Below are 12,984 nucleotides of genomic sequence, written 5' to 3' on the forward strand. Positions count from 1 at the left end.
CGCCTGGGCATGCTCCTGATGAGGTGGCGGATGGTGTCCTGGGGGATCTCCTCCCAGACCTGGACCAAAGCATCCGCCAACTCCTGGACAGTCTGTGGTGCAACGTGGCGTTGGTGGATGGAGCGAGACATGATGTCCCAGATGTGCTCAATTGGATTCAGGTCTGGGGAACAGGCGGGCCAGTCCATAGCATCAATGCCTTCCTCTTGCAGGAACTGCTGACACACTCCAGCCACATGAGGTCTAGCATTGTCTTGCATTAGGAGGAACCCAGGGCCAACCGCACCAGCATATGGTCTCACAAGGGGTCTGAGGATCTCATCTCGGTACCTAATGGCAGTCAGGCTACCTCTGGCGAGCACATGGAGGGCTGTGCGGCCCCCCAAAGAAATGCCACCCCACACCATGACTGACCCACCGCCAAACCGGTCATGCTGGAGGATGTTGCAGGCAGCAGAACGTTCTCCACGGCGTCTCCAGACTCTGTCACGTCTGTCACGTGCTCAGTGAGAACCTGCTTTCATCTGTGAAGAGCACAGGGCACCAGTGGCAAATTTGTCAATCTTGGTGTTCTCTGGCAAATGCCAAACGTCCTGCACGGTATTGGGCTGTAAGCACAACCCCCACCTGTGGACGTCGGGCCCTCATACCACCCTCATGGAGTCTGTTTCTGACCGTTTGAGCAGACATGCACATTTGTGGCCTGCTGGAGGTCATTTTGCAGGGCTCTGGCAGTGCTTCTCCTCCTCCTCCTTGCACAAAGGCGGAGGTAGCGGTCCTGCTGCTGGGTTGTTGCCCTCCTACGGCCTCCTCCACGTTTCCTGATGTACTGGCCTGTCTCTTGGTAGCGCCTCCATGCTCTGGACACTACGCTGACAGACACAGCAAACCTTCTTGCCACAGCTCGCATTGATGTGCCATCCTGGATGAGCTGCATTACCTGAGCCACTTGTGTGGGTTGTAGACTTCGTCTCATGCTACCACTAGAGTGAAAGCACCGCCAGCATTCAAAAGTGACCAAAACATCAGCCAGGAAGCATAGGAACTGAGAAGTGGTCTGTGGTCCCCACCTGCAGAACCACTCCTTTATTGGGGGTGTCTTGCTAATTGCCTAGAATTTCCACCTGTTGTCTATTCCATTTGCACAACAGCATGTGAAATTTGTTGTCAATCAGTGTTGCTTCCTAAGTGGACAGTTTGATTTCACAGAAGTGTGATTGACTTGGAGTTACATTGTGTTGTTTAAGTGTTCCCTTTATTTTTTTTGAGCAGTGTATATTAGTTGCAAATACATCTCTCTCTCTCTATAATTTTTATATATATATATATATATATACATACACTCAGCAAAAAAAGAAACGTCCTCTCACTGTCAACTGCGTTTATTTTTAGCAAACTTAACATGTGTAAATATTTGTTTGAACATAAGATTCAACAACTAAGACATAAACTGAACAAGTTCCACAGACATGTGACTAACAGAAATTGAATAATGTGTCCCTGAACAAAGGGGGGGTCCAAATCAAAAGTTGCAGTCAGTATCTGGTGTGGCCACCAGCTGCATTAAGTACTGCAGTGCATCTCCTCCTCATAGACTGCACCAGATTTGTCAGTTCTTGCTGTGAGATGTTACCCCACTCTTCCACCAAGGCACCTGCAAGTTTCCGGACATTTCTGGGGGGAAGCCCTCACCCTCCGATCCGACAGGTCCCAAACGTGCTCAATGGGCTTGAGATCCGGGCTCTTTGCTGGCCATGGCAGAACACTGACATTCCTGTCTTGCAGGAAATCACGCATAGAATGAGCAGTATGGCAGGTGGCATTGTCATGCTGGAGAGTCATGTCAGGATGAGCCTGCAGGAAGGGTATCACATGAGAGAGGAGGATGTCTTCCCTGTAACGCACAGCGTTGAGATTGCCTGCAATGACAACAAGCTCAGTCCAATGACCCTGTGACACACCGCCCCAGACCGTGATGGACCCTCCACCTCCAAATCGATTCTGCTCCAGAGTACAGGCCTCGTTGTAATGCTTATTCCTTCGACGATAAACGGGAATCCGACCATCACCCCTGGTGAGACAAAACCGCGACTCGTCAGTGAAGACCACTTTTTGCCAGTCCTGTCTGGTCCAGTGACGGGTTTGTGCCCATAGGTGACGTTGTTGCCGGTGATGTCTGGTGAGGACCTGCCTTACAACAAGCCTACAAGCCCTCAGTCCAGCCTCTCTCAGCCGATTGTGGACAGTCTGAGCACTGATGGAGAGAGTGTGCGTTCCTGGTGTAATTCGGGCAGTTGTTGTTGCCATCCTGTACCTGTCCCGCAGGTGTGATGTTCGGATGTACCGATCCTGTGCAGGTGTTACACGTGGTCTGCCACTGCGAGGACGATCAGCTGTCCGTTCTGTCTCCCTGTAGCACTGTCTTAGGCGTCTCACAGTATGGACATTGCAATTTATTTCCCTGGCCACATCTGCAGTCCTCATGCCTCCTTGCAGCATGCCTAAGGCACGTTCTCGCAGATGAACAGGGACCCTGGGCATCTTTCTTTTGGTATTTTTCAGAGTCAGTAGAAAAGCCTCTTTAGTGTCCGAAGTTATCATAACTGTGACCTTAATTGCCTACCGTCTGTAATCTGTGTCTTAGCGACCGTTCCACAGGTGCATGTTCATTAATTGTTTATGGGTCATTGAACAAGCATGGGGAACAGAGTTTAAACCCTTTACAATGACGATTTGTGAAGTAATTTGGATTTTTACGAATTATCTTTGAAAGACACAGTCCTGAAAAAGGGACAGGTATTTTTTTGCTGAGTTTACGTACATACATACATACATACATACATACATACATACATACATACATACATACATACATACATACATACATACATACATACATACAGTTGAAGTCAGAAGTTTACATACACCTTAGCCAAATACATTGAAACTAAGTTTTTCACAATTCCTGACATTTAATCCTAGTAAAAATTCCCTGTCTTAGGTCAGTTAGGATCACCACTTTATTTTAAGAATCTGAAATGTCTGAAATAATAGTAGAGAATGATTTATTTCAGCTTTTTATTTATTTCATCACATTCCCAGTGGGTCAGAAGTTTACATACTCTCAATTTGTATTTGGTAGCATTGCCTTTAAATTGTTTAACTTGGGTCAAACGTTTTGGGTAGCCTTCCACAAGCTTCCCACAATAAGTTGGGTGAATTTTGGCCCATATCCTCCTGACAGAGCTGGTGTAACTGAGTCAGGTTTGTAGGCCTCCTTGCTCGCACACAATTTTTCAGTTCTGCCCACAAATTTTCTATAGTATTGAGGTCAGGGCTTTGTGATGACCACTCCAATACCCTGACTTTGTTGTCCTTAAGCCATTTTGACACAACTTTGGAAGTATACTTGGGGTCATTGTCCATTTGGAAGACCCATTTGCGACCAAGCTTTAACTTCCTGACTGATGTCTTTAGATGTTCCTTCAATATATCCACATAATTTTCCTTCCTCATGATGCCATCTATTTTGTGAAGTGCACCAGTCCCTCATGCAGCAAAGCACCCCCACAACAGGATGCTGCCACCCCCGTGTTCTTCGGCTTGCAAGCCTCCCCCTTTTTACTCCAAACATAATGATGGTCATTATGGCCAAACAGTTCTATTTTTGTTTCATCAGACCAGAGGACATTTATCCAAGAAGTATGATCTTTGTCCCCATGTGCAGTTGCAAACCGTAGTCTGGCTTTTTTATGGCGGTTTTGGAGCAGTGGCTTCTTCCTTGCTGAGCGGCCTTTCAGGTTATGTCGATTATAGGACTCGTTTTACTGTGGATATATATACTTTTGTACCTGTTTCCTCCAGCATCTTCACAAGGTCCTTTGCTGTTGTTCTGCGATTGATTTGCACATTTCACACCAAAGTACGTTCATCTCTAGGAGACAGAACGCGTCTCCTTCCTGAGCGGTATGATGGCTGCGTGGTCCCATGGTGTTTATACTTGCGTACTATTGTTTGTACAGATGAACGTGGTACCTTCAGGCGTTTGGAAATTGCTCCCAAGGATGAATCAGACTTGTGGAGGTCTGCAATTTTTTTTCTGAGGTCTTGGCTGATTTCTTTTGACTGTGCCTTTAAACAGCTTGAGAAAATTCCAGAAAATGATGTCATGGCTTTAGAAGCTTCTGTTAGGCTAATTGACATCATTTGAGTCAATTGGAGGTGTACCTGTGGATGTATTTCAAGCGAAGAGGCACTGAGTTTGATGGTAGTCCTTGGTCCACATGTACACCTCCAATTGACTCAAATTATGTCAATTAGCCTAACAGAAGCTTCTAAAGCCATGACATCATTTTCTAGAATTTTCTCAAGCTGTTTAAATAACAGTCAACTTAGTGTATGTAAATCTCTGACCCACTGGAATTGTGATACAGTGAAATAATCTGTCTTTAAACAATTGTTGGAAGAATTACTTGTGTCATGCCAAAGTAGATGTCCTAACCAACTTGCCAAAACTAGTGTGTTAACAAGAAATGTGTTGAGTGGTTGGAAAACGAGTTTTAATGACTCCAACCTAACTGTATGTAAACTTCTGACTTCAACTCTACATACATACATACATACATACAGTTGTGGCCGAAAGTTTTGAGAATGACACAAATATTAATTTCCACAAAGTTTGCTGCTTCAGTGTCTTTAGATATTTTTGTCAGATGTTACTATGGAATACTGAAGTATAATTACAAGCATTTCATAAGTGTCAAAGGCTTTTATTGACAATTACATGAATTTGATGCAGAGTCAATATTTGCAGTGTTGACCCTTCTTTTTCAAGACCTCTGCAATCCACCCTGGCATGCTGTGAATTAACGTCTGGGCCACATCCTGACTGAACGCAGCCCATTCTTGCATAATCAATGCTTGGAATTTGTGGGTTTTTGTTTGTCCACCCGCCTCTTGAGGATTGACCACAAGTTCTCAATGGGATTAAGGTCTGGGGAGTTTCCTGGCCATTGATGTTTTGTTCCCCAAGCCACTTAGTTATCACTTTTGCCTTATGGCAAGGTGCTCCATCATGTTGGAAAAGGCATTGTTCATCACCAAACTGTTCCTGGATGGTTGGGAGAAGTTGCTCTCGGAGGATGTGTTGGTACCATTCTTAATTCATGGCTGTGTTCTAAAGCAAAATTGTGAGTGAGCCCACTCCTTTGGCTGAGAAGCCACCCCACACGTGAATGGTCTCAGGATGCTTTACTGTTGGCATGACACAGGACTGATGGTAGCGCTCACCTTGTCTTCTCCGGACAAGCTTTTTTCCGGATGCCTCAAACAATCGGAAAGGGGATTCATCAGAGAAAATGACTTTACCCCAGTCCTCAGCAGTCCAAGCTCTGTACCTTTTGCAGAATATCAGTCTGTCCCTGATGTTTTTCCTGGAGAGAAGTGGCTTCTTTGCTGCCCTTCTTGACACCAGGCCATCCTCCAAAAGTATTTGCCTCACTGTGCGTGCAGATGCACTCACACCTGCCTGCTGCCATTCCTGAGCAAGCTCTGTACTGGTGGTGCCCCGATCCCGCAGCTGAATCAACTTTAGGAGAGGGTCCTGGCGCTTGCTGGACTTTCTTGGGCGCCCTGGAGCCTTCTTCACAACAATTGAACCCCTCTCCTTGAAGTTCTTGATGATCCGATAAATGGTTGATTTAGGTGCAATCTTACTGGCAGCAATATCCTTGCCTGTGAAGCCCTTTTTGTGCAAAGCAAAGATGACGGCACGTGTCCTTGCAGGTAACCATGGTTGACAGAGGAAGAACAATGATTACAAGCACCACCCTCCTTTTGAAGCTTCCAGTCTGTTATTCAAACTCAATCAGCATGACAGAGTGATCTTTAGCCTTGTCCTCGTCAACACTCACACCTGTGTTAACGAGAGAATCACTGACATGTCAGCTGGTCCTTTTGTGGCAGGGCTGAAATGCAGTGGAAATGTTTTTGGGGGATTCAGTTCATTTGCATGGCAAGAGGCACTTTGCAATTAATTGCAATTCATCTGATCACTCTTCATAACATTCTGGAGTATATGCAAATTGGCATCATACAAACTGAGGCAGCAGACTTTGTGAAAATTAATATTTGTGCCATTCTCAAAACTTTTGGCCACGATTGTACACTCACTCACTCACTCACTCACTCACTCACTCACTCACTCACTCACTCACTCACTCACTCACTCACTCACTCACTCACTACCAGTCAAAAGTTTTAGAACACCTACTCATTCAAGGGTTTTTCTTTAATTTTACTACTTTCTACATTCAAAAGGCACTCGCACATCTGAGCTATCTTTGTTGCAGGTGCATGGTGACAGATGAATAAGATGAGAAAAAAGAAGAAACCCACACACTGCTCTTGATAGTATCACTGCTCTTTAATAAGCTTTACGTATCGGCCTCACGGCCTTCGTCAGAGTTTTTAAATTGTAGAATAATAGTGAAGACATCAAAACACATGGAATCATGTAGTAAACCAAAAAGTGTTAAACAAATCAAAATATATTTTATATTTGAGATTCTTCAAATAGCCACCCTTTGCCTTGATGACAGCTTTAAACACTCTTGGCATTCTCTCAACCAGCTTCAGATTAAATGCTTTTCCAACAGTCTTGAAGGAGTTCCCACATATGCTGGGCACTTGTTGGCTGCTTTTCCTTCACTCTGCGGTCCGACTCATCCCAAACCATCTCAATTGGGTTGTGGTTTGGGGATTGTGGAGGCCAGGTCATCTAATGATGCAGCACTCCATCCCTCTCCTTCTTGGAAAAATAGCCCTTACACAGCCTGGAGGTGTGTTGGTTCATTGTCCTGTTGAAAAACAAATGATAGTTCCACTAAGCCAAAACCAGATGGGATGGTGTATCGCTGCAGAATTTTGTGGTAGCCATGCTGGTTAAGTGTGCCTTGAATTCTAAATAAATCACAGCAGTGTGACCAGTAAAGCACCCCCACACCGTAACACCTCCCCCTCCATGCTTTACGGTGGGAAATACAAATGCGGAGATTATCCATTCACCCACACCGCGTCTCACAGACACAGCAGTTGGAACCAAAAATCTCACATTTGGACTCCAGACCAGAGGAAAAATTTCCACCAGTCTAATGTCCATTGCCTGTGTTTCTTGGCCCAAGCAAGTCTCTTCTTCTTCTTATTGGTGTTCTTTAGTAGTGGTTTCTTTGCAGCAATTCAACCATGAAGGCCTGATTCACACAGTCTTCTCTTAACAGTTGATGTTGACATGTGTCTGTTACTTGAACTCTGAAGCATTTAGTTGGGATGCAATTTCTGACGCTGGAAACGAATGAACTTATCTTCTGCAGAGGTAACTCTGGGTCTTCCATTCCTGTGGCGGTTCTCATGAGAGACAGTTTCATCATAGCGCTTGATGGTTTTTGCGACTGCACTTGAAGAAACATTCAAAGTTCTTGAAATGTTCTGTATTGACTGACCTTCATGTCTTAAAGTAATGACGGACTGTCGTTTCTCTTTGCTTATTTGAACTGTTCTTATCATAATATGGACTTCGTCTTTTACCAAATAGGGCTATCTTCTGTATACCACCACTACCTTGTCACATAACAACTGATTGGCTCCAACACATTAAGAAGGACAAAATTCCACAAATTAACATTTTAAGAAGGTACAACTGTTAATTGAAATGCATTCCAGGTGACTACCTCATGAAGCTGGTTGAGAGAATGCCAAGAGTGTGCGAAGCTGTCATCAAGGCAAAGGGTGGCTATTTGAAGAATCTCAAATATAAAATATATTTTGTGTTTAAGACTTTTTTTGGTTACTACATGATTCCATATGTGTTATTTCATAGTTTTGATGTCATCTATATTATTCTACAAACCCTTGAATGAGTAGGTGTTCTAAACATTTTGACCGGTACTGTATATATTTGCAAAAAAATATATGGGGGATTAGAAGTGATGCAGACTTGTATGCCGTTAAATCTGTGGAAAGACTTGATGATTGCTGTTCTCCACCACTCCCCATTTAATTTAACAGAGCTTGAGAAAATATGCAAGGAAGAATGGGATAAAATCCCCACGTCCAGCAAAGCTAATACAGACATTCCAAATCTGAAATTGGCTCCACAGGTGCTTCTCCAAAGTATTGACTCGGGTGTGAATACTTATGTAAATGAGCTTTTCTGTATTTGATTTTCAATAAATTTGCACAAATTTCTAAATACATGTTTTTACTTTGTCATTATGGGATATTGTGTGTAGGTGGGTGAGATTATTATTTTTTTGAAATCCATTTTCAATTTGGGCTGTAACACAACAAAGTGGAATAAGTTAAGTGGTATGAATACTTTCTGAAGGCACTGTAATAGTGTCATCATCCTCAATAGATACTGCTTTCTCTTCAGAATGTTGTCTTGACTTGTTTTGAAGTGCTGATGGATGAGTAATAACTTTTGTGTCCTTTGCTTTGCAGGTCCTTCTTTATGAGGAGAAGAGGGAAAAGAGCAGTCACCGACCCTGTTTAACGGAAGAGGGGTTTAAAAGTAAAAAGGAAACTATAGAAGACCCCTGTGGATCTCCTTGCTTTCCATAGGCTACTGTGGTTAAACCAGTTGTAGGACAGACTCACTGTTTTTAACAGTGTGTCTATACACCGGGATGGTCCTCATGTCTCCACCAACTATGCAGTGAGGGTGAGCTGGCAGTGTGCCCCCTCTCACCATGCTGGCTCTGGGCATAGAGCAGGGGAAAGGTGGAGGGGGACGGGGCCGGGCTACTGTGGCTTGGCAGGCCCCATCCTCAGTGAAGTCTCTAACCCAGGACCCGGGGAGGCCTACTGTGGCCTGGCAGGCCCCCTCCTCAGGGAAGCCTCTAACCCAGGACCTAGGGAGGCCTACTGTGGCCTGGCAGGCCCCCTCCTCAGGGAAGCCTCTAACCCAGGACCCAGGGAGGCCTACTGTAGCCTGGCAGGCCCCCTCCTCTGGGGAGCCTCTAACCCAGGACCCATCGAGACCTACTCTGGCCTGGCAGGCCCCCTCCTCAGGGAAGCCTCTAACCCAGGACCTAGCGAGGCCAGGCCTCAACATCAGGCAGAAGATTTCCCAGTGGGAAGGCCTCTGTCAACCAAACAGTGATGGGCAAGCCGATAGGGTCAAAGCGCATGCACCAGTTGTATCCCGATCTCTTTCAGGGGATGTCCTGGGTAACGGAGTATGTAGCGACAGTTTGAGAGGTGGACCTCACGGCAAAGCCAACCTCTCTAAAGCCAGAAGCCTGGGTTTGGATTTCAGGGAAAACCTACAAGCACGGGGCGGACACGAGGGCATTGGCAGAAAGTCGGATGCCCCTCAGAATCACTCCTGTTTCAGTAAGACTTCAACCACAATACCAGTGTCCAAGCCATTCACAGCGCCTTCGCAAACTCTTACAACAGACACTACAAACATCTTCCAAGTAGAAAGGATCATCCCCACCAATGGTGAACTGAAGGTGGGTAATGTGTTGGAAGTTAAGTGGACCAAACCCCTATGTCTGTCAGTGGATGACCATGGAGAGAGCCTGCCACCAGGGAATTTCTATACCTCAAGGGGCTTCTGGCGGAGGCTGGAAGGAGATGTGTTGTTCTGGGAGAAGGGAAGAAATACCTCAGCAGAGCCTCAGAGTGTTGTGGGTCCAGCGACTCGCCCTCCACCAAAACCACAACGGACATTTCAGTATCGGGGAGCGGACAGCATCCCAGCAAACTGGGTCCAATGGGACAGCAGCATTCCATCTGCCAACCAATCCAACACCAAGTGCAGTGGCATAGCCCAAACACCTAGCTTCCCAGCACCCCTGTGTCCTGTCAGCTGTGGCAATGGGTTTTCCAGACACAGAAAGAACAGGTAAGTTCATGATACTGACACCTCTAGTATAGAGAAGGTTTGGTTTACCATTTTAAAACAGAACATTTTTGGCATTTTACTTTTGCAATGGATTTAGTCAAGGGAAAATCTGGTTGTTTGTTATACAAAAACATGTTAACAATTATTTGGTGAAAGTCTTTCTCTGTCCTGAGCTATTGCGCTCTCATACAGTGTCCTTAGTTGTAAATTGTTTTATGTTAAGTTTTAGAGGCAAAGTTTGAGTGAGAGAAGGGTCAGTCTAGCATTTGGTCTGCCTCCATGTGTGATGACACAGTCTTTGGCAGCATTGCAGACTATTGTCTGGATATGGCCTACTTCCAGAACAGCCAACTGTCCAGCGGTCACGTTTGTTTTGACACACACACCAGCTCTCACATTGAATTCCACTAATGTAGTCTCCTAATTTTTCTATCAGTTTGTATTCTCTATGAGGTCAATTCCATATGAACACACAGTAAGGTTTCAAAGGACACCAATACTGGCTTTGTAGCATCTACTGATTTATCGTTGTAGTATCTTAAAACCTGTTGTGGATAGGGGGCAGTATTTTCACGGCCGGATGAAAAAAAACGTACCCGATTTAATCTGGTTACTACTCTTGCCCAGAAACTAGAACATGCATATAATTAGTAGATTTGGATAGAAAACACTCTAAAGTTTCTAAAACTGTTTGAATGGTGTCTGTGAGTATAACAGAACTCATATGGCAGGCAAAAACCTGAGAAGATTCCAAGCAGGAAGTGGCCTGTCTGCGAATTTGTAGTCCTTCTTTTGCATCTCTATCGAAACTACAGTATCTGAGCTGTTACATGACACTTTCTAATGCTTCCATTGGCTCTCTAAAGCCTTCAGAAACCGGATTGAGGCGTCTCCTGTCTCTGGGCAGATAATAGCAGCTCAGTTTGTCAGTGGACTGCCTGGTGACAAAGCGATTGGAGATGCGCGTTCACGAGATCACGCCATTTTTTATTTTCCTCTTTGAATGAATACAACATTGTCCGGTTGGAATATTATCGCTATTTTACGAGAAAAATAGCATAAAAATTGATTTTAAACAGCGTTTGACATGCTTCTAAGTACGGTAATGGAACATTTTGAATTTTTTGGTCTGGAAATGCGCTCGCGCGTTACCCTTTGGATAGTGACCTGAACGCACGAACAAAACAGGGGTATTTGGACATAACTATGGATTATTTGGAACAAAAACAACATTTGTTGTGTCGTAGCAGTCCTGGGAGTGCATTCTGACAAAGAACAGCAAAGGTAATAACATTTTTCTAATACTAATTCTGAGTTTAGTGAGCTCCGAACTTGGCGGGTGTCAAAATAGCTAGCCCTGATGGCTGAGCTATGTACTCAGAATATTGCAAAATGTGCTTTCGCCGAAAAGCTATTTTAAAATCTGACATAGCGATTGCATAAAGGAGTTCTGTATCTATAATTCTTAAAATAATTTATGTATTTTGTCAACGTTTATCATGAGTAATTTAGTAAATTCACCGGAAGTTTTCGGTGGGAATATGATTTCTGAACATCACATGCTAATGTAAAAAGCTGTTTTTTCATATAAATATGAACTTGATTGAACAAAACATGTATGTATTGTATAACATAATGTCCTAGGAGTGTCATCTGATGAAGATCATCAAAGGTTAGTGCTGCATTTAGCTGTGTTTTGGTTTTTTGTGACATATATGCTTGCTTTGAAAATGGCTGTGTGATTATTTTTGGCTGGGTACTCTCCTAACATAATCTAATGTTTTGCTTTCGCTGTAAAGCCTTTTTGAAATCGGACAATATGGTTGGATTAACGAGAGTCTTATCTTTCAAATGGTATAAAATAGTCATATGTTTGAGAAATTGAAGTTATAGCATTTTTGAGGTTTTTTGTATTTCGCTCCATGCTCTACCATTGGATATTGGCGAGGCGTTCCGCTAGCAGAACGTCTGTCCTCAACAGGTTTTAAAGAAGGCTGGGTAAATGTTTCTCAATAATCATTTTGGATACAGACTTCAATGGTATGCCAAAAACCTACCCCCTAAGGACCTTTTCTATTGATTTAATTCCAGGAAGATCCAAAACATCATACATATCTTTGGGCCAATCTTGTATGGAATTCCCCATGCGTCTTTAGCATAACCATCCAAATTGCTTTCTATTAGGCTTACTCTTGTATCTCTCTTTCCTGCTCTCTCTCTTGCTCACACTCTCCGTATTGACCTTAACCCTTAGCCACATGTTGAATTTATTTTTCTTTAAGCTCTCCGTGCTTCTATTTTACACCCTTTTTTTTTCTCCCTGACTCTCCCTCCTACGGTCTTTATCACCATCACTAGCCGGCTACCAACCGGTTATTCAACCCTGCACCTTAGAGGCTGCTGCCCTATGTATATAGACACGGAATCAATTTAATAATGTTTACATACTGTTTTACTAATTTCTTATGTATATACTGTATTTTACTCAATCCCAGTCTGACATTGCGTGTCCTAATATTTATATATTTCTTAGTTACATTATTTTAGATTTGTGTGTATTGTTGTGAATTGTTAGATACTACTTCACTGTTGGAGCTAGGAACACAAGCATTTCACTACATTCCGCAATAACATCTGCTAAATATGTGTATGTGACCAATACAATTTCATTTGATCATCTTCACTATCAACTTGTGAAAACCCCTCCAATACCGAGGCCCTTTGGCTGAACGTAAGAGGATAAAACATTGAACATCACGATGCAGACTGTGTTTAGGGCGACAGTGGCCCCTGTCTCACATCCCCCTCTCTCCCTCCGTTTTTACAGGAAGTCCTTTGAGTTTGAGGACGTGGTGCAGTTGACAGCGCAGCAGGGTACACTGGGAAGTGGGGCCAGGCGCTCCGGCCTGTTCCACGCCTTCTCTGACGACAACATTTATGAGGACATTATCTGTGAGTTCACCTCTGACACAAAGTGAAAAAAGACACTCCACTTAGGCAGCCTGAGTCATCTTACAATCTTAGGAACATTTAGGAACCAATTCTTTCCTTGTCTTACTTCCCATCGTCGTAAC

The 12,984-nt window shown here is 43.9% G+C and overlaps 1 protein-coding gene across 3 annotated transcripts in view; it reads left to right on the forward strand.

The window, feature by feature from the left end:
• LOC115165888 (DENN domain-containing protein 2C) overlaps nt 1–12,984 on the forward strand; it is a 36,884-nt gene that overhangs the window by 4,890 nt on the left and 19,010 nt on the right. For 2 of the 3 annotated variants that reach the window (XM_029719349.1, XM_029719350.1), the window contains exons 2-3: nt 8,500–9,910; nt 12,738–12,862. In XM_029719349.1, the coding sequence (XP_029575209.1) occupies nt 8,748–9,910; nt 12,738–12,862 (1,288 nt within the window). In that variant the 5' untranslated portion in view covers nt 8,500–8,747. Of the gene's footprint in view, nt 1–8,499; nt 9,911–12,737; nt 12,863–12,984 lie in introns of those variants that run through there. The other variant, XM_029719352.1, reaches the window with a different exon arrangement.

This window comes from Salmo trutta, chromosome 28, assembly GCF_901001165.1.
Source record: "Salmo trutta chromosome 28, fSalTru1.1, whole genome shotgun sequence".
Taxonomy (NCBI): domain Eukaryota; kingdom Metazoa; phylum Chordata; class Actinopteri; order Salmoniformes; family Salmonidae; genus Salmo; species Salmo trutta.